Raw genomic sequence first — 22,735 nt, 5'->3', positions numbered from 1 at the left:
GCCCAGACCCCGCTCCTGTGGCTGCGCGTGCTGTCACTCACCCGCCTCCCCGGGCTTCAGGCACCCGCACAAACTGGTTGCATCTGAGGTAGAGGGGGCGGTGGTACAGTTTTAAGGGACACAGATGAATTTATTCTCAAGGCAAATTGTTTAGGGCAGAAGGCGGTGGCGGTAGAAATGAACCGAGCGCTCGGGTGAGCGGCGGTAGGGACACTTGACTGGGTTTTGGTTTAGATAAAGATAGGTTGGAAAAGTTCCCAGGCTGAGGGTCGGACAAACGCCTTTCCCAGTGCCTTCGCTCTTCTTTTACGCAGAGTAAGAAACCTTCAGCACCATCCTGTCACTTCTGGAAATCTGAAGTTCCAGCCTGCGCTTGAGGGCCATTGGAAGCGGGCAGATCTCTCCCTTCATGAAGATGCTGTACAGCAGACACTGACGTAAGTAAGCAATACCAGAACTTAAAAGGCATTGGTTTCTTAATATGGGGCAGATATATAGTGCTCAAATTCACTGTGTTGTAACCCCTTCCTATTTAATCTTTGCTAATTGCCTCAGACGCTTATTTCTAAATACATAGTGAAGCAAGGCTAAAAGGAAATTAAAGGGAGGGGGGAACAAAAAATTACTTATTTTATATACCAAGTGGCACAGTGACTAAAGCCAAACCCAGCAAGTTCCAAGCACAGTCCATTCACCTCTCATTAAAAAAAGGGAGGTTAGGACACTTGGTACTGTTCAAAACCAAGCACTGAATGTCCAGACATGACTCAGTGCCGATTACAAAAGAACCTCCTGTTAACTTTCTACACAGTGACCTGGCTTACAGTGATTTCATTGTGTGATAACGCTTAGTTCACTGAAATAATAATGAAAAACAAAAGAAAAAAGCCCTTTTAGATTGATTTTGCATTAGTAGTGCAACAAGAAGCCAATTCAAAACACACGAGAGTTTTATTTTTAATTACAGAACTAAAAAGGCTAATATTTTATTAACATAAGGTTGCAAATTAAAAGGGAAATGCCAGAACTCCTTAATAATCTCCACTGTAAAAATGCAAAAGATTTGTGCTTTAAACATCGCCATAACATACTACAGGACTATGTCTTCCCTCCTCTGCCCCTCTCTCTCTTCTTCCAAGGACTATTGAGAAATGGACATATGTCACCTGAAACTTCAAACGATGATTCTAAAGCAGACACTCATCACAGTCTTTTTCAGCCCAAACAGTTTGTATATCACACAAATAAAAAACAACTTAATTTCTGAATATTTCTCATTTAAACTACAGACATTGCCATCTACACTGCAGATTTCACTTTTTACAGAGCAGTAGTTGAATGCAAGTATTTGATAAACCAAACATTCACAATTGCATGTCTTCCATTTTTTTCTTATCCCATTTCCATTTTTTTTTCTTAAAATTGATCTTCAGCCGTCCACATAATGCCTAGAATATACCTAAGCACAGCTTTCCCTAGAGCTAAAAATTGTAACTCCACCATTGCAAAGCATCCTACACCACAAGTTCTCACTGTATGATGAAGCGTAGCTTTAGAGGGACTTATTTAAAGTGGAATATATACAAGTTCTAAATATTTTACTTCCTACAGGGATGTCTTTCTTGGAAAACCACAAATACTTCTGTCAAAATACTGACTTGAAAGAGCAAAGTCAGGAATACAGATGAACACCTACAATTGATGGTTTTTCTTCCACTATGGCTTGAAATTACTTTTGTTTGCACTGATGTTTAAAAGCATAACTAAGCTCATTTATCTTCTAGAAAGTGTTTGAAAATAAAAGTGAAATCTAATGAGACATGTATGCACGGGGCAGGACTGCTATAACAGTAACTACCTCGCTTTCACATTTGGAGATGAAGAGCAGATTCTTCTGTAAACACATGATGCAGCATCATTACATGACCCAAGCCAGCCACACCTGAAGGACAAGCTCGCCACAACTTACAGCAGCCCCAGAAGGTAGCCTTGGCTTGGCAGTACTCAAAACCTTAGACCTGGTTTAGAGAACTAAGGTGCGGACTGTTTTTTCAGCAGTTTTGCCAGAACTTGAGCACAATTTGGTTTCCACATCTAGCAAAAAAAAATATGTGATTTATTAGGTTATTGCAGTGGACATTTTGGCAGAGAAAGCAGGCACACTGAAGTATGCATCTGTTATTTCCAAAAAAAGCCAAACAATTTCACTGGTCTGGTTTAGAGAACTGGCCTGGACTGCACAGAAGGCAGCATTTAATTCAGACAGAGGATGCGGAGAAGGAGAAGGGCAGAAATAACATACCAGGCACAAACAGGAATCTGCAACCAGCTTTGCTCGTTTGTGTCAAAGAAATTGTACAAGGGAAGAAACTTCACAAAACTAACAGTACAATCCACTGTGCTACAAAGATCATCTCTTGCACAGCTCAGGATGCACTGCCAAGATATTAAAGATCACATACTTGTAATCCCAGTAATCACTGGGTCACAAGCTGTGAGCTAAGATGCAACCAATTCAAGAGAAAAAACTAGGACATTTTTTGCTGTAAGCTTCATCTGGTCACAGTGGATTAGAGGAAATCCTTCAGCCAACAATTGCAATGGAAAATCCCGGCTCCCACCGGGCAGCTGCCACCATCCAGCAGGTACCACTCGCAGGCACACGGACGCACCCACCAAAATGAAGACAAGCATCTCATTTTCAAGTTGATTTTTGTAAATGGAAAAAAATGTATAAAATCTATCCATACATTAACAGATACAGGAAGTTACACAATCCAGTTTACACCTAAAGTAATAGCAATCAGTCCATAATAAGAACAGGGAAAAATTCCAATGCTGTAATTTGTCCGAAGTCACTACAGGGCAGAGGACAGCAGGGCGAGGGTGGTTGGCTTCTTTTTTTTGGTATGTGGATAAAACTGGCTACCTTCCCTACTTCCAAAGCAATGAGACAATTTCAACAGATATGTATTAGGAATACTTTTGAAATGCATCTGACTCTAGCATTAACACTGAATATTCAAAGATTCATATTATTACAACATAATGTTTGGATACTTTTGCCTCCAGGAAAGGGCAGTGGGCAGTAGATATTATCCAAGAGAAATCCTGCACCCGTCTTAGAATTTACAGCATTGAGTTAAAGATTTTTATTTTATGATTTTTATCCATCCTGGAACACTTAAAATTTGTGTATCCTCAGCTCAGACATTTACAAAGCATGCAGACTGTTACTACTCAAGGAACATTTAGGAGGCTATGGAAAATGCGCTGGTGGGTATCAGTCTAATTTTAGTGAACTCATGTCTACCATTACATGCAAGCCACACCTGGCAGTAGTTTTCCCCTCACACCTCCATTTACTGGAGGCCCCAGAAGACAAGGCTTGAATGAATGGGCATGGAAGCTCAGGTACCATTTTAAGTAATAAAACAAAACAACCACTAGCAGGGGCCAGCTTGTGGCAATGCCTGCCCTGCTACTGGTGTACCTGTGGGTGAACAGTGTCAGTCTAGGGCTCAGAAAAGATGCCCAATTGACTTTTAAAGGAAAAGGGAGGCACCTTAAACCCTGAAAAGACAGACTTCCTGTGTTTGACAGGTGTATTCAATATACACACACACAAAGCAAGACAGTAAGCTGTGCTTATCCACCCAGAAGACTGCACCAATCTAAACACATAGAATATACAACCCCTTTTCAAAATAACAACAACAATAATAAACATAATAAAGCAGAAGTGCAGAATCCAGACTGTTGGGTGGTCTGTGTTTAAAAAAATGTAAGAAAGAATAAAAGCTAATGCTGTAAAGACATCTATTCCCTTTCAAAGCAAAGGCCACATAAAACTGTGTTGCTCAGTTTGGTTTTTACTTCATGCCACCTGTAAACACAAGACTGGATATTCAGTTTCTGGGAAGAAATGAAACCACTTTTACATCCTTACATCCAGAGTAAAAGAAAGGCCCTCCGCTGCCTGGATCACAGATTACCCAGGAAAAGGTAGCTAGGGGAAAGCTTCCTCTTCTCGTTTGCTCATTTCATTAGAAAGGTCATATCTGAACAGAAGAGCTTTCAATAAAAGCACAAAACATTTCTTGATGTTATTTCTGCCCTCTGTCTCTAAAGTTTGCTATGGGGACTAACACTTTCCATTCCTCACCAACAGATACATCACCTTTTTGGCACCACGGGTGGAATTTCTTCCTAATATACAATTTTGCCATATACAAAAGTCGATTGTCTAATCATGCAAATCCAACGGAATTCCAAGAAGTGCCACAAGACAGTTCAACTCTTTGCAATCTACTACCTAGTTTGTATACTGCCATAGGACCCTCCCAGAAAACAGACTGTCATCCTTACTTAGATCTGACGGTGTGTTTCATATATGGCATTTCAACCTCTCTTTCTGGGGGGAGAGAATCGAAATCCATGCCCTGATTCCATTGATTTTTCACTCTCAGAGCTCTGAAATGCATGGAGATTTCTTTGATTTGTTGAAGACGTCTTCACTGAACAGCCTGATTAGAGAAAAACTTACTGATTCAATCAAATAGAAAATAAAGACAAAAACAGGTAGTGGTAGATTTCTCAATCTTTGCTCCTGTCCTTGGAGACTAGGGTAGAGTTTCACTGTTACTGCATTTTCCCCAGCTGGATCTTCTTCCAGGCCTCTGACGCTGTGAAAATGCAGGAGTCGAGGATCCCAGCTACAGTAAATGTTCCTCCAATGATGGCACATATCTGAAATGTACAGGGAGAGGAAACAGGTTTTTCAGTGGTGAGGAAAACTTTTACACAGCTTGAAACTGGGGGAAAGGATATTATTGCCTGCTTTTAGGGCATTTTCTGGAAGCATACCAAGAACGGGGTAACAGTACCGAGGAGGTAATTACATGACAATCATTGAGGAAAACCATTCCCTACAGTGGAATAACTTAGTGCTATCCTGAACTCATCATAGCCTGAGCCAATCATAAATCCCAGCTCCTAGGAGTGTACAGCATGAATGCTGTTTCTTTCTGGGCTAAACTCCACCTAACAAAGTTTTGTAGAAGCTCTCTGTTGCTCATATCTTCCTACTACTGTTTTCTATTATAAATACCATGGCCTTGCAGTCTTTTCCCTATTTCACAAGATACAGCATTTGCAAACAGGCAAAAGACACTGAAATAGCATGTGAAGGACAGTGACTAACAGAGAAACCTAGCTACCAGTGACACCTACAGCTAAGTCTGTCTAACACTTTCCATTACAAGTGCTGCTTACAAAAGCACTGCCAGCTTAACTCTTTGTGGGCCAAAGGTTTCCATGCAAGATGTCTCGGGTTGAATTATTTAAAAACCAGTAAAAACATGACCATTTTCAAGAACAGAGTTAGGGAAAAAATTAATCTCCTAATTAGTATAACAGCCTACTTCAGTTCTCAAGCGCTAGAAAAATGCAAAAGTATTCCGACATGTCAAATCTTGGCTCGGAGCACCCCAAATCAGGGGGCACCAGTTATAGACTTTGCAACACATTGCTTCAATTCCCTTATCTATGAAATGGGGACAATGCCAAACTTGCCTCCCAGGGAAACTGCGAAGGAAAACACATTTGAAGGGTTCAATACCATGACGATAGCCGTCTCAGAGTCCCTGTAGATACGTATGACTTGTACTCAGGACCAGGTTAATACAAACCACCTGCTAGTAACAAGGCAGTAGTCAAATACCGTAGGATGGGAAGAAATGCTGCTCACAGGGTGTCACCCCACCCCGCGCGCTGCACAAGGCAGGGTTCACATGGAAAGTATGATACACAATAAAGTAACCTAATAAAATTTAACAGCCAAGTTACAATTACACAGGACCTGGCATTTCCTAACTCCCACATTTTTTACTTCATAACTGTGATGCTCTTTTAATTTGGTCTTTTACATTCCATAGGATTAGGTGGCTGTGAGAGTAAGAGACACCAGGTCAGTGAGAAGGGGACAAGATACAGAGCTTATCTCCTGAGAATGGCTTGCCTACGAAAAGGGGAATTTTGCTGTGAGCTAGAAGCCAAGAGAGCGAGGGGAACCCAAAATCAGTAAGCCAATGTAGCAGGGTATCAGGGAAATGCAATACAACTGCCACAGAAGGGAACCAGCACCACACTAGACCTACTGTGCCCTGTCTCTTCTCCCATGCAGCACTACACCCCATGGGCAAAGTTACAGACAAAAGAGTAACTTAACAGCAGCAGCATTCAGGTCAGCAGGGAGTTAGAATGGCAACAGAACAAACAGTTCATTAATGTTGAGCAAAGGCAGCAAGAAATAAAGCACTCATTTACATGTGTATTTATAACCAGGATATATGCGTTTAGTGAGCTCGGTGAAATGAGGAGCTGCAATAAACATGGCTTTTGCAGGACAGTTGGCATTCCAGCAGATAAAGGCTTCAAAAACCAGAGCACCAGCCTGAGACAAAGTATTTTTAGGGGACAAGTCCAGCTCCTGCCCCCTCTGCCCCCCTCCTTGCTATCCCTTGGACCGTGACGCAGGGTGACTTTTCAGGGAAAATGACCGCAATGGAGTTGGGTTATTTCAGTACACAGCAGCTCAGCTGACAGGAGATGTTGTACCGCAAATAACAGAAAAACCGTCCAACACTAAGATTTTGCATCATATGGTAGGAAAATCTGATTTCAGTGCAGCAGTGCAAGGGGGTGGGGAATAGAAAAAAAATATATATATTCATCTGCACAGCTCTGTACTGCTGAGAGTTTATGAGTCACACACACCTGGCATTTGCTTGGAGCCTGCCTCCCAGCACGCACACAGCCCTCCTGTTTCGTTGTGACAAAAAAAAGGCAGTGCCAGGGTTGATCTCTAAGTCAGCACAGAAGCTGCACCACTGTTTTTTTTTATCATCACAGTTCTAATACATATGGAGTGTTGCTCCTTAGCAGCATTGAAGGAAGTTAGGCATCATGCACTTATTTATATTTAATGGAGTTTTATACTGGGAATGATCTGCATTTGGCTTGCTGAGGTTACAGTTTGACTTGGCCCCAACCATTAAAGGAGGAAGAGAAAGAAATATAGAAGTGTAATAAATACAGCAGTGAGAGACCATGCAATTGGGGTACACATGAGGGTTTTGAACAGAATATGATTATAGGACAGTGGCTGGGATGCAGGCTGAAGCCTAAAGGAAAGCACAAGTGGATATGTAGGAGGCAAGGCTGCGAGCAAAATGACAGAAAGGCAACTGTCAGATACATGACTGTGGACCTCTGGGATGTCTTAAAATCTGAAAATTACCTTCAAGGACAGAGGGGTCCAGCAGGACCCCCAAGTAATTCCTAGTAAGGTAAGCTACAGAATCCCACCCAGAGATTTCTGGCTGACCTGCAGCATATCTTGTAGAATAATACTGTCTTGGTTTTAAAAACGGCATGGGTCTGAGTCTATGATACCCGTTGGTAACAGGTCCCATGGCTGAAAAAATTCTCCCTGCAACCCTTTTCCCCCATTATTTCCAGTTTAACTTTTTTCACACCTAGAGGGCAGATGAGGCCTCTCATATCAGGAAAAAAATTCTATTTTTTCTTTGGATATTGAATGCTTCAGCAGAAATTTGGCTTGTTTTCTGCCTGCTCTCCCCTCCCAGCCCCTAGGCTGACCTCATGATAAAACCTTCTTTCAGTTTGGCCACTTACAGGAACTCATAAATTTTCAGCTGTGAAACTTTCCCCCTTGCTCCGTAACCTCAACCACAAGGCCATGAATGGCTTCTCTTTATGGGGAGATGCCTTGATTTTAAGCAGTACAGTTTAACAGGCAAAATCTACTGTGTTTAACACTATGTGAAGTGTCTGTGGTTAACCCCTGGATCCATGGCAAATTCACAGCACAGTGACAGTGGCAGCACTGACCCATAAGCAATACAAAATCTTAGTTAGTACTGAATTTTTTGAAGCATGACACGTAAAGTAAAATCTATGCTAAACCAATGCCTTTTGTCCTGCACAGGAAGCACCTCTCACATGGTACAGAAAACTAGGATAGTTCTGTATACCACAAAAACCCAAGGAGCAGGCATGAGTTAAAGTGGGTCTGGGAACACTGCTATGGTGCTATAATGCTCCTCTTGGCGGCACTGAAGTTTTTTGGGGGCAAACTCATTACTAACAAAGAGCATCAGTTAACCTTCCCAGCAGCAGAATGAGATTCCTTTGGCTCTCTGCTGAACAGGCAACACCCCTCTCTCATCTGGTCTCTCCACATGGGATCCTTCCTCCACAGTGTATTCTTCCTTCCAGCATCGACACAGTTTCTCCCCTAAAATCTTTCAAGCCCACAGGATCCTCCTGCATCCCTGGGACACATTTAAATTTACTGAAAGCCACACGGGTACCCTAGTAAACAATCTGCTCACTAAAAGAAGTCACAGGTGATCCCCCCCTGCTCCAGAGCCCCTCTTGTAGTTTTTAAATTAAGCAGCTGCCGCTCAGAAAAAGCTCATGCTTTCCATGGCCAGCCCCATTCGGCAATGACTCCAGATGCCCCAGCACAATCTCTGTCTGGACCTCAGCCCAGTGCTGATCACCACTAACTGGTCTCCAGAGCAACTGTGATGCAAAAGGCCACGTTGGAGATACAGGAAGGGGCTAAAGCAGTGGAAAGGACAATGGAACAGATCATGTCATCAAAACAGGGCAAGGAAACCTAGGACAAAAGGTGTTTCGATCCTCTGCAGCATGGCTCCCCCACTCCAACCTTTTCAATGCCACCTTGAACACTGTAAAGCTTTAAGTGTAGCACATACACAGCCAAGGCTGCCCTACTGTAAAACACTCCTAGCCTAAATGACAGCAAGAGCAGGTCATCTGTACCAGGGCCAGATGGTCCAGACTGATTGTCACAGCATCTGTAACAAGGATCTGCCTCTAAGTCACCCATGTCTGACAAGGGTCTGGCACACCTGTCTGACATACTGCTTAACAGCTACTGCAGATATCAGTGTCATCCACACATCTCCATAGGAAGGACATTCAATTGGAATGGCCCCAAGTGAGCTGCTTGAGACTATAGCCATTTAACAGACCAAACAAAGGAGACAAAAATCAATTGTAAAACTCTTCAGCAGTCTAGCAGCCAGCACATGCCTGGCTAACTTTACAGACAGGATGGGACAAAATTCTAGCTGGGGCCATCTCAAATCCAAAAGGTCATTGTGGCAACCAGTGAGGAAAGCCTTTCCTGTACACTCCTCATGTAAACTCTGAAGCAAGGTATCAAATTCAACAAAGATACTATTTATATGCATACAATGGCATATCAGCAGTAAATGCTACCAATGGACATGACAAAGAATAATGCCAGCTATCAATCATTTCCAAACACTGTTTCCCATACAAACACTTCCATAGCCTCACCCTCAACAAGATGTGTAAGAAACCTATGAGAGCATATTGTTAGGGAAAGAAGCAGAGGCAGCATGAGACGCCAAGTCATAAAATGCTGATGTTTGACCTTTTTTAGGATTACGTTTTGAAACCAGACAGACATGCTAAGAAGAGAAGGTCTTAAACCATGACATTTGGATTTTGCTTGAAGTCACTTTCTCTTGGTATTTGTGTATCCTAGAGATCACATGAATTTCCAAAGTTAAGTGAAGGGAACTTGGTGTTTATCAGAAGCTGCAAAATCAAAATCTTTACGTGCAAAACAGCCACACTGTTTAGGTTACTTCCAATTAAAATATTCAAACAGTTTAAAAATCAAAATCCAAGGTCTTAATTCCAGCCAATTTATCAACGACTTCACATTCTACCATGCCTCATTGGCACAGCAGACTGCAGCTTAAATTTTAAGCCAACTCCCTCAGGACACATTTTTTAATGTTCTGGAAGATCTTTAAATAGCTCTTTGCCTAACTAGCAGTTTGGACAGTACAGCTTTGTTATAGATGCTGAGATCAGTACTGCAGCATGTTATTTGGATAGATCAAAACGTAACACGTCAGGAAAACACCTCTGGAATCTGATAATGCAGCTCTTCTCCACTTCTACCAAGGAGTAAATATCTGGAACTGGCATACTTGTATTAAGCCAAGCAACAGTACTGAGTAAAACAACTGCCCTCCATTCTCTGCAAGTTAGATCTCACCCTTAGAGAGACGGTTTATTGCAGCATGCGTTACTGCATACCACATTAGCTTTACTTCCAAGTTTCTGACATGTTGCAATAGTGCCCATCCTGCCTAGACAGAGCCTAGCACTTCTGGAATAGGATAATTTTCTTTCTTCTTGTGCCTAGCTATTAAATAAAATTGTCAGAGCATAGGGCTTACCAGTTACCTCACTTATACTTCAGTACCATTGCGATGATGTACCGCTTTATTTCAATCACATCACAATGCTCTGAAGCAGAAATTCAATTCTTCTTGACAAGAAAGGCTCAGAACAGAAATGAAAGGCAGGCAGAAAAAGGGAGAATAGAGGTTTAGAGTAACTCACCGATGTGATAAACCTGTACAAGGGCTGTCGCCTCTCTGTGTATTTCACTGTGATGGGGCTCAAATCATAGCGAAACCAGATAGCTGGGATAATGCGGCCAGTGTGACTGTAGGCTACGTACTCCTAGAAAAGAAAGTGTGGGGGGAAAAATGGCAGAAAATGTAAGCAATCTCATTCCAGGTAAGAGTGTCTCCAATAAAACTGCTTCTGTGGATCTGGCCCTTACTCCACTGTTTTGTACTAATGATCAGACTGAAAGAAGCAAACAGTTAATTCCTGTGTGACTGCCCACCCCCCATCCTTATCGAATAGGAAAATAAGTTCTTTACAGTCTGATAATGATATAGCTGGGAACAGAGAGTAATGGTGCTTACTCTCACCTTCACTCAAAATTACAGAAGTAAATAGAAAGGCTGTCATTGATTTCTCTATCTTAGATCTGCTCTATTGAAATACAAGCAGTCTTTAGGTGGTTGCAGGTGAACTTTCTGTACTGTCATGATGTAAATCATATATTGGGATATTCATCAAACAGAATTTAGTTTGCAGGAACCTGAAAATGCCTTCTTGTCCACACACTCAGAATAGCAAGCAGCAGCTCCTGTCTGTAAGGCCCCCTTCACATTGGGACCAACAATGTGAATGCTTTGCCCACTCAGTATGTATCACGTAAAGCCATGTTTAAAAATCATGCTGAAAGCCAAAAGGAAAGTGTATCCAGAAAAATATTGGCAAAGGTTCAAAAAATATTCCAAGCTGGTTCGGGAGAGACATCTTCAGATTGCCAGTGATAATCTCCCTTAATCCATTTCTTTACTAACAGGTACAGTGCAATCAATCAGGCACATGACAACACCCCAACAAGACATACTGCAGGATGCCAATGTAGAACAGATACTAACATGAACTTAGTATCAAAAGTCACATCTTTTTGAGCTAATATTTTCTCTGTGCTTTCAGTAGAAATATATATCTATTTTCAATGATCAGGACATTTATCTTGACAGACTGAAGAAAAATCAAAGAAAAGCAGGCTGAGGACTCAGCAATCCAGTGAGAGCCATCAGCACCGGCATGGCACACACTACCTCTTTACCCAGCTGCTCTTCCCTTCTTTAGCCCTATGACATGCCTGCCAACTCAGATGACCTCTTCTGTTTTAATTCTCCTTCAGAGCAGAGGCAAAGACAACCTCAAATACTTCAGAAAGATGAAGAAAGGAAAAGCAATAGGACACTCATGAGCATGATACAACAAAGATTATATTACTCTCTGTGAGCTCAGAGGGAGCTAGTGAAACACCACCTATTTCCTTCATTAATCTCATATAAATCCCAAATTTCCTTCTATGTAGTTGTTTATCCATGGATGACAAGAGAAGCAGAATGCAGCTGAAGCCCCTAGTCGTAATATTTTCAGGGGTCTTATTGCCAAACTTCTGCAGCGTATCTTGGGACAGTGGCTATCCGGGGAAGTGAGGAAACGTAGGGTCTGGGAGATAAAAGGGGAGAGGAGACAGACAGTCCACATTTAAGACTCTATTCACCTCTTCATACTAGTCAGTCTGTGCCAGACGATTCCAATGGCTTCCAATTTCTGTTTCCCACCAATCAGTATGGCAGTCAAGGACTAAAGCACCGATAAAAGAATTTTTATTTTTAATGAGAAGAAAACGCAAAGGCAGCACTGTTTCTCTGGACTTCAGTTTCGATAGAACTGACCTCATTTTTTCTTTCCTCTCCCCTTTTCCCCACCAGCAATCCTGCCCTAATGAGTCAGTCTTGGCTGAGCGCCCCAGTTTGCAACCATGCTCACAGAAGTGTCAAAAGCTCCTGCTGTCTATTTGCCAAATTACTTTCAGAACTTGCATCGCAAGACTCTTATCAGAACAACAGTTGTGACATTAAGCAGAACAAATACATTGTAATCTGAATAGAGGGAGACATCCAAATCATTGGGACACACTGTACAAGCAAGCCCAAAAGTCACTAGACAGGAATGTTAATCTAAGAACTAGTCCATGAGAGCACGTGCTTGATTCTCAGTTATAGCAAACTAGCAGTAATTAGATATTATAAACAGATTCCGGACTTTCCTTTAGCACCTGACTGGCAAATAATTTTAAATTGAAAGAGGCTTTTTACCTTAAAAAGTAAATAGGGTCTTTTTTTTTTTTTTTTTTTAAAAAAAGTTCAATACATTGTATTATTAAAATACAAATATCTTCACAATTAATGTAAATTAATTTAAGAATTATAAATATATCATAAAGTAGGCATTGTGAAAGTCAACTAGTACATATTTGCTGCTGTAGGTTCAATGGCTTAATATCTCAAATCAACACTTGTAAAAAGCTAAAAACTCTGCTAACTTATTTGTCTGATACATCCATCGCAATTCAGACTCTTTTATTAATAAAACCACACATAAGCGCCATCCTGTACATTCAGTTGGATTGCAGTTTCCATCCAGATGCATCCTGACACAAATCATAAGAGCTCCTGCAGCATGTAAAAAACTTCCACACAATTTATAGAAATCTAGATCAGTTAAACTGACATGAGAAAGTTCGGAGTAAGAATACCTATCTCTAGAATTAAAACAATACCACCACCTGCTCTGACAAGCCCTCACAATCCCAACCCTGGTAAACACCAGCACCAGGAGCAACAGGAAGCCCCACTCTGAAGAGCTTCAGTTCCTCCTTCTCCCAGCAGAGGCTACTGCTCACCTACAAACAAATGTACATGGCTGCAGAGCAGAGGAGCAAAAGGGAGGAGGAATGATGACTGAAGATCCTCCATGCATCCACTGGGCTGCAATGAGGAGCTTCTCTGAGAACTACCTGTTGCTTTACCTTATTTGCTACAGTATACTGGTATGAGTATCGCTGCTTGCCACTCATGTCTTCATACACCGTTGGGACTATCTTCAGTATATAATCATGAGATGCAAGAGCTGTGATCAAGAAAGGAAAGGAAAGTATACGTTAGTATTCAGGGAAAGGAGTCACAGCCTACACAACATTTTAAAGTAAATGTGCAAACTCAACTAAAACAAGTAAGTCACAGAAAAGTCTCCCTCCTCCTTATCTCCGGTTCTGTGACAAAGTGACAATTTCACATCCTACATTTATGTCCTTTGTACAAAACTTTGTAAGGTAGTTGGATGACGACAGAACCTGCCCACCATTCTAGGACTTCTGTAGTACCGCAACCTACTGACATGAGTTTGGGTCACGTGAACCTTCCTAACTCCTTGCAACTATAAATGATAAGACTTATCAGCAGCATAAAAAAGCTGTCCTGGTTAAATCAAGAACCCGCTAAGGTTAGAGCTGCAGCTCACTGAGCTTCTTTTGACAGAAAAAGCTGAGGCATCACAACCTGTGTAGTCCCATTTCTTGTGTACCCATCTTTCCTTCTTTCTCTTCTTCCTTATCCTACAGCTGCTTAACAATTATTAATCAGTTTTTTTCATGATTTAAGTGTCTTGTGCCATTTTTCGTGTCTGCTGAAACAGTTCTAGAACAGAATTCTACATGATTTCTCTGCAGGATCCCTTGGCCAAGTGTAAAACACTGACATTTGGCTCCTGGAGAAAAAGAAAATGTAACTGTTTAGCTTCAGGAACAGCCATAGAAATTTTGTTCCAAGAACTGGACTGATATCCTGTGGGAGCCTGAACACTTGAAGGAGAAAAACTATGCTGAATTGTAGTATGCACTGGAAATTTCTTCTCGTGTTGCTGGTCATGAAGAAGGGCAATGAAAATGTCTATCCTTCTAGCCACAGAGTAGAACTTAAGGTAAGACCTAACTTGCAACACAAGAACAAAGGAAAGTTCTGGTGGTGGTGACAGCAGTAAAAGGAAGCTATAGCAATAGGATATGGATAAAAAACTCAATAATTCTGAATTGGTCATAACAGAGCTGGAGACAATGTCCAGGTTGCAGAAGGGCTGCAAAGGACTTTTTGGGCTAAGCCTTCTCTATGGTACTGGAGAAAATGGAGATGTCAGTCAGCAATGTCTGGATCATTTTGGTTAAAGAGGCAAATTAAAGACTTCTGGATACACCAGTGTTGCATGAATGGCCCTGTTTTCCCCTCCTGCAGAGAGCAGCTAAGACCTGTAATCACCAAGAATACATACGATTTGAGCTGAGTTTGTCTGCTCCCTCCAAGGCATTGAATGCTCCGTGAACATTATGGACCTGGAAAGCAAAAAGGCATATGAAGAAACTATGCTCTGACTTGGTACTCTTGATCTTTGCTTCCCTATCCTATCCTGTAACAAGGAGATCAGCCTGATTCAACCTTTCTGAAAACAAAGCCTCAACCCAGTAAAAGATGACTTGAAATATCTTTCAGTGACCATCACCAGAGAGGTTGGTTCCAAGTAAAAAAGTTGATTTCACAACATCTTACAAAATGAAACTCCAAAACCACTCCAAAGCTAAAGGAGTTGCAGTTGGAATAGGCCAGTTAGGAAATATCTCACAATGAAATTTCACAAGAGCTTTGCATAGTTAACTGTGAAATTCATTTATCAGGCTGAAAGGGAAATAAATGGGAGTCATATTCAGGTTAAAACTCAACTACAGGTTAAAACTACAGGTTTACTCCTGTAAAGGTAGCTCATGTCAGAACAGTTGGGCTTGCACAGCTATAACTCATTAGCCCAGCTTTCACACCATGCACATTATACCCTGGGAGATGGAAAGGACACATGCCAGCACTGCCATCCATACAGCTTTTCCTGCAGCTGGTCCCAGGCATGCAAGTATCCGTTTGCCCAGAATAACAGGATTTCCATCCCATGCCTTCCACATACTATGATCTGGAGTCTGATGTTCACCAACAGCATAACTGATTTGTGAACTCTCTAGACAGGGAAAACCCCACAGCAACAGCTGTAGATTAGAGGTTGCATCATTCACATAATGTACAGTAAGCCATACAGAAAGGACAAATAAATCCACAACCTAGAATTCCTAACCTTAAGCCAGACAACAGGGAAGAAGAGTTTGGAAGAAGTATTTGGTCATGGGTGTGAGAGTTTCACTTCATTAACAGGGCAATGCAATCTTCTTCCCAGACCCTCTCAACAACTGATAGCATGTGGATGTATTTTTTCTCATCCTAATGGCTGTTTACCTATTCTGAATGCTACGGAGTGGATGATTGTTTCGAGGAAGCAGCAATGAAACCCGTTTCTCTCCTGAGAAAGGAAATTCTAGAGAGACAAAATCATCATCAGGTTCAACTGGCAAGGTGCTGGTAACAAGCACAGAGCAAAAGCAACAGCTGAACCTTTACAGTGCCTTTCAGTCTGCTAGCATTTCAAATATTTTACACAACAACAACCATTTCCAAACTACAGACTGTACATATTCTATACTCATTGCAAAAAGCATACGAAGAAAGAGAAGCCCCTGGACTGGGCTAGGGTATTATGTTTCATTCTTGATACAGCTGATAAGTCAGTCTCTTGTAGCATATCTGGGCCAGAGACTTTAAGGTCCACTTCAAACATTCTACCAGTAAATATTTGAGCGGTTATTCAGCAAACAACTGTATCTATCCTGTGAGGTATCTGTATATTTGGACTTACATTCTTGTCCTTGGCTCCCCAGCATCCACACTTCTGTTTATATGTAAAAGTAGTCTGCTCTGCATCTCTCTACACAGTGAGTTTGCAAAGCTGCGAGTTACAGAGCTTCCACTCAAAGCCACCAGACATCTCCACAACTACCTGTTTCTGTGCCATCAGGTCCTTTGGTGCATCTGCCTCTCTTGTCTTTGCAACACGGATGGCATTTGTAACTCCCAGTCTGATATTTTACTATGATTTTCATTGTGGAATATTCTGGACTCCCATTACAATACTTGCTGTCCGTAGACTGCTAATTAATCTCTGCTCTACAAAGTGCACAGGTGTGTTCCTTGGGGGAACATACTTGTTTGTACCTTGTTAAGTACCTGGAGGGACTTCAACAAGGAGTAAGCTTTTGGCCACTAACAAAATTGCTTTGCAACAGAAAACTTAAGCAAGCCTGTTCAGCCAGACATTCTCAGGACTGCCCTGTACTACTACCATGACCAAATCTAGTGCTTGGAGTAGTGGCACAGGAGACTAGTCAGTGGTTTAACAGTGGCAATGCTTTATTCTCCTGCAACATGGACCTCAAAAAGATGTTTGCCAGGGCTTTGAGCACCCTAGGCTTTAACCTCCACAAACAAGTGCAAAGACATATAACTGGACATATAACTCAGGCAGAGTCCAACAGCAGGCTAAAATAACTTCCAACCTTGCAACTATCAAGGAAAGACAAGACATCTCACAAGGTTAAAACTAGGATTATTCAACACTCAAGAGAGTTCTACGATTAAAAATTTATAATCTCCTACTTTCCACATCTCTTTCTGGATTGCGTTACCTGACATGCAAGAACCTCACTGGTTTGAATTTTGGCCTCATCTACATGAGGGAAAAAATCTACAAAAAGTCTGCTGCTATTGTGCATGAACTACTGTTGTGGAACTGAAGGTCATTCAATATCAGATGAGATTTAAACCTCTATTTCAAACAGACTGTTTTTTCTGGAGAACACAGCATGTACCTTAGTGGATCATTCTGGCAGAGGTGGTAACAATCTACAAAAAACTTACTCCCAACACATGACACAAATGAATGACAGGATATTCACCCTCTTTAAGAAATATGAGTATATATTACATCAAAGCAGGTGGAGACAACCCAAAATATTCAAAGGTATATCTAGATAGATTTAAAACTCTCCATACTTGGCTGGCTCTCTACACTGCTTGCTGAGTCTTGGTAGCACCTGTTTAGTGAACATATCCTTCTTTAATTTGTGCTGTTGAACTCGTGTTTGCCTACAGGATCAGCAGCACCTACATGCTCCACTCTTGTGTATGGAGATGATGAGTAATTATTTTGAACTTCGAAAATACTAATCAGAACTTGTCCAAATCAGGAGCCAACTACATGTTTGCTAGACAGGTTTCTCACCACCAGAACTGAAGACGCTTGCTCCTTTGCCCCCAACTGTCCGGGCTTCTCATCTCATTCATGCTGATTCGCACTTCAGCTCCATTACTCAAAGACTCCATGATAAAACAATGGGAATGCTACCTTAGAGCACTGATTTCCCACGCAAACTGCAGAACTCCCCATTAGCACTTACCTAATATTTTTCATAATCTCAGTGTGCTTTACAGACATTAAGCCAAGCTTATTTATATGCTAATATTTCAGCGTTCCCACACAAGATATTTCCTAAAAGAAGCCGGGAGCAGAATCAGAAGACTACAAAGCAACGCTTAGACTTGTTAGCATGAAAAAGGGTTTTGGAAGTGGGTGTACAAGAAGCAGACTAATGAGACGTCTGTGCTGAGGAAAGAAGATTACAGAGAGACTATGGGTAAGCAACGTTTAGGGTGAGTCGCAAACTGGGTGTGCACATATATAACTCCCACCTATGATGCTAGCTCCTTGGAAGTAGGCTAGAGAAGTGCTGTAATCTGTCCTTATTGAGAAATCAGGAATTATTACATAACTTGCAACACCTGGTGAAACTCTATCCACTGGGCAAGTGCACACATTCAGCTTCTTCCCAGCAGGGAACTGGCAGTTCTAACTTGTGTTTTATAGAACAAATTTGACTAATAGGTGTCTGCTATACAAGTACAGTGAAGTGAATTAAAAAGAACTTGACTGGTGCCATGGTAAAGACAGTAGTGAGCACACATCTTCCCTTAGTATACTCGCTGCTCCTCTCCAAAGACAGTCAAGATTTCTTTGCTCTATTAATACCGAAAACAGTACTGCATAGGATTTTGCAAAGCCATGAATTATCATTTCTACTCCCTGCAGGAAGATAGCCACATAGTTTTCCAAAAGCACTTTCAATTTCAGGTGAAAACAGCAAAGTTACTCTATGACTGAACACTGCTCCTTCCTGAAGTGGTGGCATGTAAAGAGTTTGCAAACTCTTCCAAACTGAGTGTACATTACATGAATGCAAGGGATGGGCTTACTTACCCAGGCAGTCCTTTCTTATGTCCTCCCCAGACTGCACATGGCCCTTCCATAAAACCAAAGTGTCTAATATTAAAGTCACTCTAATTGCATTCATTCCCCTAGAGCCAGGGAATTTTCAGGGAAGAGAACTCACCTGTAACTTGTCCCCAAATGAGAGCTTGTGGATGATATGAGTCATGTCAGGATTCTGAGGCTGCGCAGTGGCACTGTGTGTTGACACGTGAAAGTTACCAGGGACCTAAAATTAGTCAAGACAAGGAAGACAGGATTTCACATTTTATCCCTCAAGGCATTGCTAGGCTCTGTGATATGAAGCAGAAATGCCTGGATCCATCCAGCCTGGCAGGCTGTATCTACTTAGCAGTGGACAACCTCTGGCATGTCAGAGAAAGGCTCTGAAATACCTTCCTGCACTTGACCAACACCACCATACTGCATACAGAGCAGAGTTCGGTTACATTCCGCAGCCCAAGAGTCTGGCACCCTCACATTGCTACCGCTGCTGACTAGAAGGTGATGAGTGGATCATTCCCAACTTCAGGGATTCCTAACACTTAAGGCTATGTCTTTCATCCCTATTAAAATAAGATTCATGTCTCTGACAGGCAACAAACAAGTTGCTTAATGTTTTACTCCCACATCTCGCATTTGTAAATGGGCCCACTGCTGCAGAACAACCCAAGAAAGCTGTGGATATACTCTTATTGTACTACTGGTCACAAGCGTTTGAGAAGATTGTACGTAAGAATAAGTTTTATAAAAAAGAGAAAAAACACCACCAAAACCAATGTTTGTTTCCATACAAACTAAGCTAGATCTTCAGCTTCTAGCCCTGGCAATAGCCCTTCCAAGTACAGGTTTTTCTGTTTTTAATTTTTTAAATGGAGGGAAATACAAAGTTCTGAAAAAGACAGATTTCACCTAAGGTTTCAGTTCCAAGACAGAAAATGAGCACTGGTGTCCTTCTGACAGGATCACTCTACCATGCACACAGTTTTCAGGCCACTAGCCCTACTCCATGAAGTCTTTCAGCAGATTCAGCTCAATCATTGTTATGGAGGGTGCAAGAATTTTTTCCTATCCAGAAAAGGTTGGGAAATTAAGCAACACTGAGGAGCAATCTGACACGGCCTAAGACAAGAGTGGGAGGATGGTTATACAACTGGTGCCCATTGTGCTCTCTGCAGAGACACCTCACCAGCAGGGCCACGGGAGGCCACATGTCGGTTCCATGTGCTTTCAGGAAAGCTAATTTAAATTACTTGAGGAACAGCAGTGCACTCCTGGGAACACTTTCAGGTGTGGACACAAGCTGTGTCATAACTCTGCAGTAAGTAGTACACACAATTATCTCACTGTTACCTTGTCCTCCCTCTTCAGGTCTGAGAATAACACCCAAGTGCAACCCTTGGTCAAGTTTCAAAGCCTGGCCATGCCCCACTCCAGATAGCAGCTCATACAGAAGCCTGTACAATTTCTGCCAAGGGACCGAAGACTTCCAGCTCATACAAGTTCAGGCTTTCAGAGCCTGAAGTCCTGGGTTGGGTCCCCTACCTCTGACAGCAGTCCCAACCACTATATGAGACAATGCAATTAGTGGTGTTTTGCAGATTAGGCTGCGAAGGGAGCTCCTCACCGCCACATACAGCAACCGCCTTTTGAGTTGCTCTGGTGAGAACACACTGCATCTAGCAGACAAAACCCCAAGTATTTCAGCTCTCTGCTTTGGGAATTAACTGAACAAGAACTACCTTTCAAGAAGCCCTTTCCCAGTTTTGTGGACTTTCAGCTGCCGGTAATCTTGGTGGCTTAGAGGCGAGGAAAGAAACGTCCTCTTTTTAAGTCCCTAATCCTTTCTATGCCATAGAATCAGTAAGAGGTTCTGCCTGTTATTTTTAGATGCGATTTAACATGACCTGGGAGGAAAAGAAGGAAGTAGGATTTTGTAGCCTGTGGTACATGAGGAGGCGTGAATAAAGGGTGTGCCCTTCTTAGGACATCAGTGGGCCCCACCACTGCCTCCCCCACCCCAGCTAGTCATCTCCAGCATTACATAGCAAGATTATTCAATTCTGAACACACCCATCCCAGAGAGGAGCCTCCTCCAGGCCTGGATTTTCATTCTTTGAGACAGAAGTGGAGCATCCCGACAAAGCACACGCAGAGGCTGCATGCATGTATTCCAAACATCTCAGCATGGAGCCGCTTCTCTGTTACACTGGCACCCTCTAGTAGAGAACATTCCTGTCATTCTGCGGCTCTTGGAACAAAAGAGCACTTGGACAGAGACATTGCCAAAGACTTCTGCACAGTGAGTCACGTTTTGGAGGTGCAAAAGTTGTGAGGAGTAAACATAGAAGCCATTTGCCATTTGCAGGGAGTTCATACATCCCCTAAACATTAGGCTGCTGCACTGAAAGAGACAGCACTGGCCGCAACACAGAGCTACTCTCTGCTGTTAAGCAATGCTATTTCAATTACCTGTTTTGGAGAATGAAGAAAAAGTCTGATCATTCTCTGTGGGTCTAACTATGCAGCCTCCTCTCCCCATACCATTCTGCATCACCAAAAGACTTAACCTCACCACTGATTAGGGACATGAACGTACACTCTACAGGAGAGACACCGACACACAGATTTTCATGAGCATTTTACAAATGGATCTTGCTAGCATTTCCCCAGCTAACACACACTCACCCACTGTCATTCTTACTCACCTTGTTGATGCTGAAATGGCCCTCAAACCTGCAGCCATCCCCATTATTGAGAGGTATCTTCATCGAGTTGTCAATATGACCCACTTCGTGCCTTCCCATTTCATCTTGGATGTCTAGTCCAACTACTGCATGGGTGGGAGGGGAGGAGACAAAAAAATCAAAAGAAATAACAGGAAGGTTGCATAGGAAAAGCATGCACTTCTTTTACTGGGAAAAAAATCCATGTCTTTTTCCTGACATTTGACTAAACTGTGCTAGTAACATCATTTGTCAAATATTAATTGTTATACCAGCTCTTCAGAAAGAACTTTGTAACCAAACTTTTCAGACTGCCTGTTTGACACAAATATACCTCCCATACCCTGCCAGCTGACTGGAATCTCAATTACATAAATAGAAAAACTTCAGGTGGACAAGGCAGATGATTTGTAAAAAGCCAACAACTAGCTGGTGCATTCAGAGTTACAAATGAAACCTGGGGGGCTTCTTGCTCCCAGAGACAAAAAGGTCGCTATGAAAAAAGGAAACGAGATTTAGAAAGAAGTCAGCAAGGGAGGTCAGCCACTAACATGGGCTGCAGAGTGAGCACAGGGTCCAAGAAAACAGGTGTCCTGGTCTGGAACAGAAAGCAATGGGGTATTGGCAAAGGCTGCAGCTACTTGATCTCCATCCACCCTATTACAGAAGAAGGGCCACTGTACCAGTTTGGGCCAGTTTCAAGTATTAGTTAAACCACAAACTAAAACTGATAAGTGAAAAGGGGTACTCACATTCACAATGCAGGTTTGGCAAACTTATGTTCAGATTCACTTCTATTTTACCTCCACTATCTTTGTCTGGGTCATCCACGTAGAGCTCATTAACTCTGGAGGACAGAAAACACAGGTGAGTTCAGGCACACAGCTACTTTCCACAGGAAAAAACCCAACAGCTTGCATGGGAAGGGAAAAAAAGGAGACTTTGAAGCAGGGAGTTGACTGTGTGACAGCTGCAATAGAGTTACAAGACAGAGAGCAGGAAAAGCCCTCCACAACTGCATGGGGACAAATCATGATTTAATTTTACTACTTGCTTAGCAAGTGCAGGAGGCTTTAAACAAGTCCCTTGCACCAGCAGAAAACAAAACTCCTGCTCTGATTTATGCTTCCTGCCCCCTTACCTAACCTGAGTTTCCAGAGGTGATACAAAACAAGAGCGTAATGTTGAAGAGGTGGCAGGCTAGTGTGCTAGCCCTCCGCATACCTGGGCTGTTACTCCTTTTGGGAAAGAGGGAAGCATGTGCTTTCCGATCTGTTTCATAGTTTTAGCGAAAGGCTGCTCTCAACTATCCCACAAGAAAGCTTATTTGTGTAACTAATTGCCATTTGTCACTGCCACCCAGTTGACAGAGCAGTGGCAAGAGAAGGCAGCATGGCATACTTTTATCTCCCTCCTTAGTATCTCATTTCAAT

General features: G+C 42.2%; 1 protein-coding gene across 1 annotated transcript in view; it reads right to left on the bottom strand.

Annotated features, from left to right (window-relative positions):
• Positions 1-932: 932 nt before the first annotated feature.
• ERGIC1 (endoplasmic reticulum-golgi intermediate compartment 1) overlaps positions 933-22,735 on the bottom strand; it is a 61,199-nt gene continuing 39,396 nt past the window's right edge. The window contains exons 4-10 of the mRNA XM_049829263.1: positions 22,055-22,149; positions 21,285-21,409; positions 18,701-18,805; positions 14,653-14,713; positions 13,358-13,458; positions 10,501-10,623; positions 933-4,749 (exon numbers count right to left, since the gene is read on the bottom strand). Of these exons, the coding sequence (XP_049685220.1) occupies positions 4,642-4,749; positions 10,501-10,623; positions 13,358-13,458; positions 14,653-14,713; positions 18,701-18,805; positions 21,285-21,409; positions 22,055-22,149 (718 nt within the window). The 3' untranslated portion in view covers positions 933-4,641. The remainder of the gene's footprint in view (positions 4,750-10,500; positions 10,624-13,357; positions 13,459-14,652; positions 14,714-18,700; positions 18,806-21,284; positions 21,410-22,054; positions 22,150-22,735) is intronic.

The sequence above is a fragment of the Accipiter gentilis genome, chromosome 26 (assembly GCF_929443795.1).
Source record: "Accipiter gentilis chromosome 26, bAccGen1.1, whole genome shotgun sequence".
Classification (NCBI taxonomy): domain Eukaryota; kingdom Metazoa; phylum Chordata; class Aves; order Accipitriformes; family Accipitridae; genus Astur; species Astur gentilis.
Note: the sequence above shows the minus strand (reverse complement) of the source record. Positions and strands in the feature narration are given on the sequence as shown.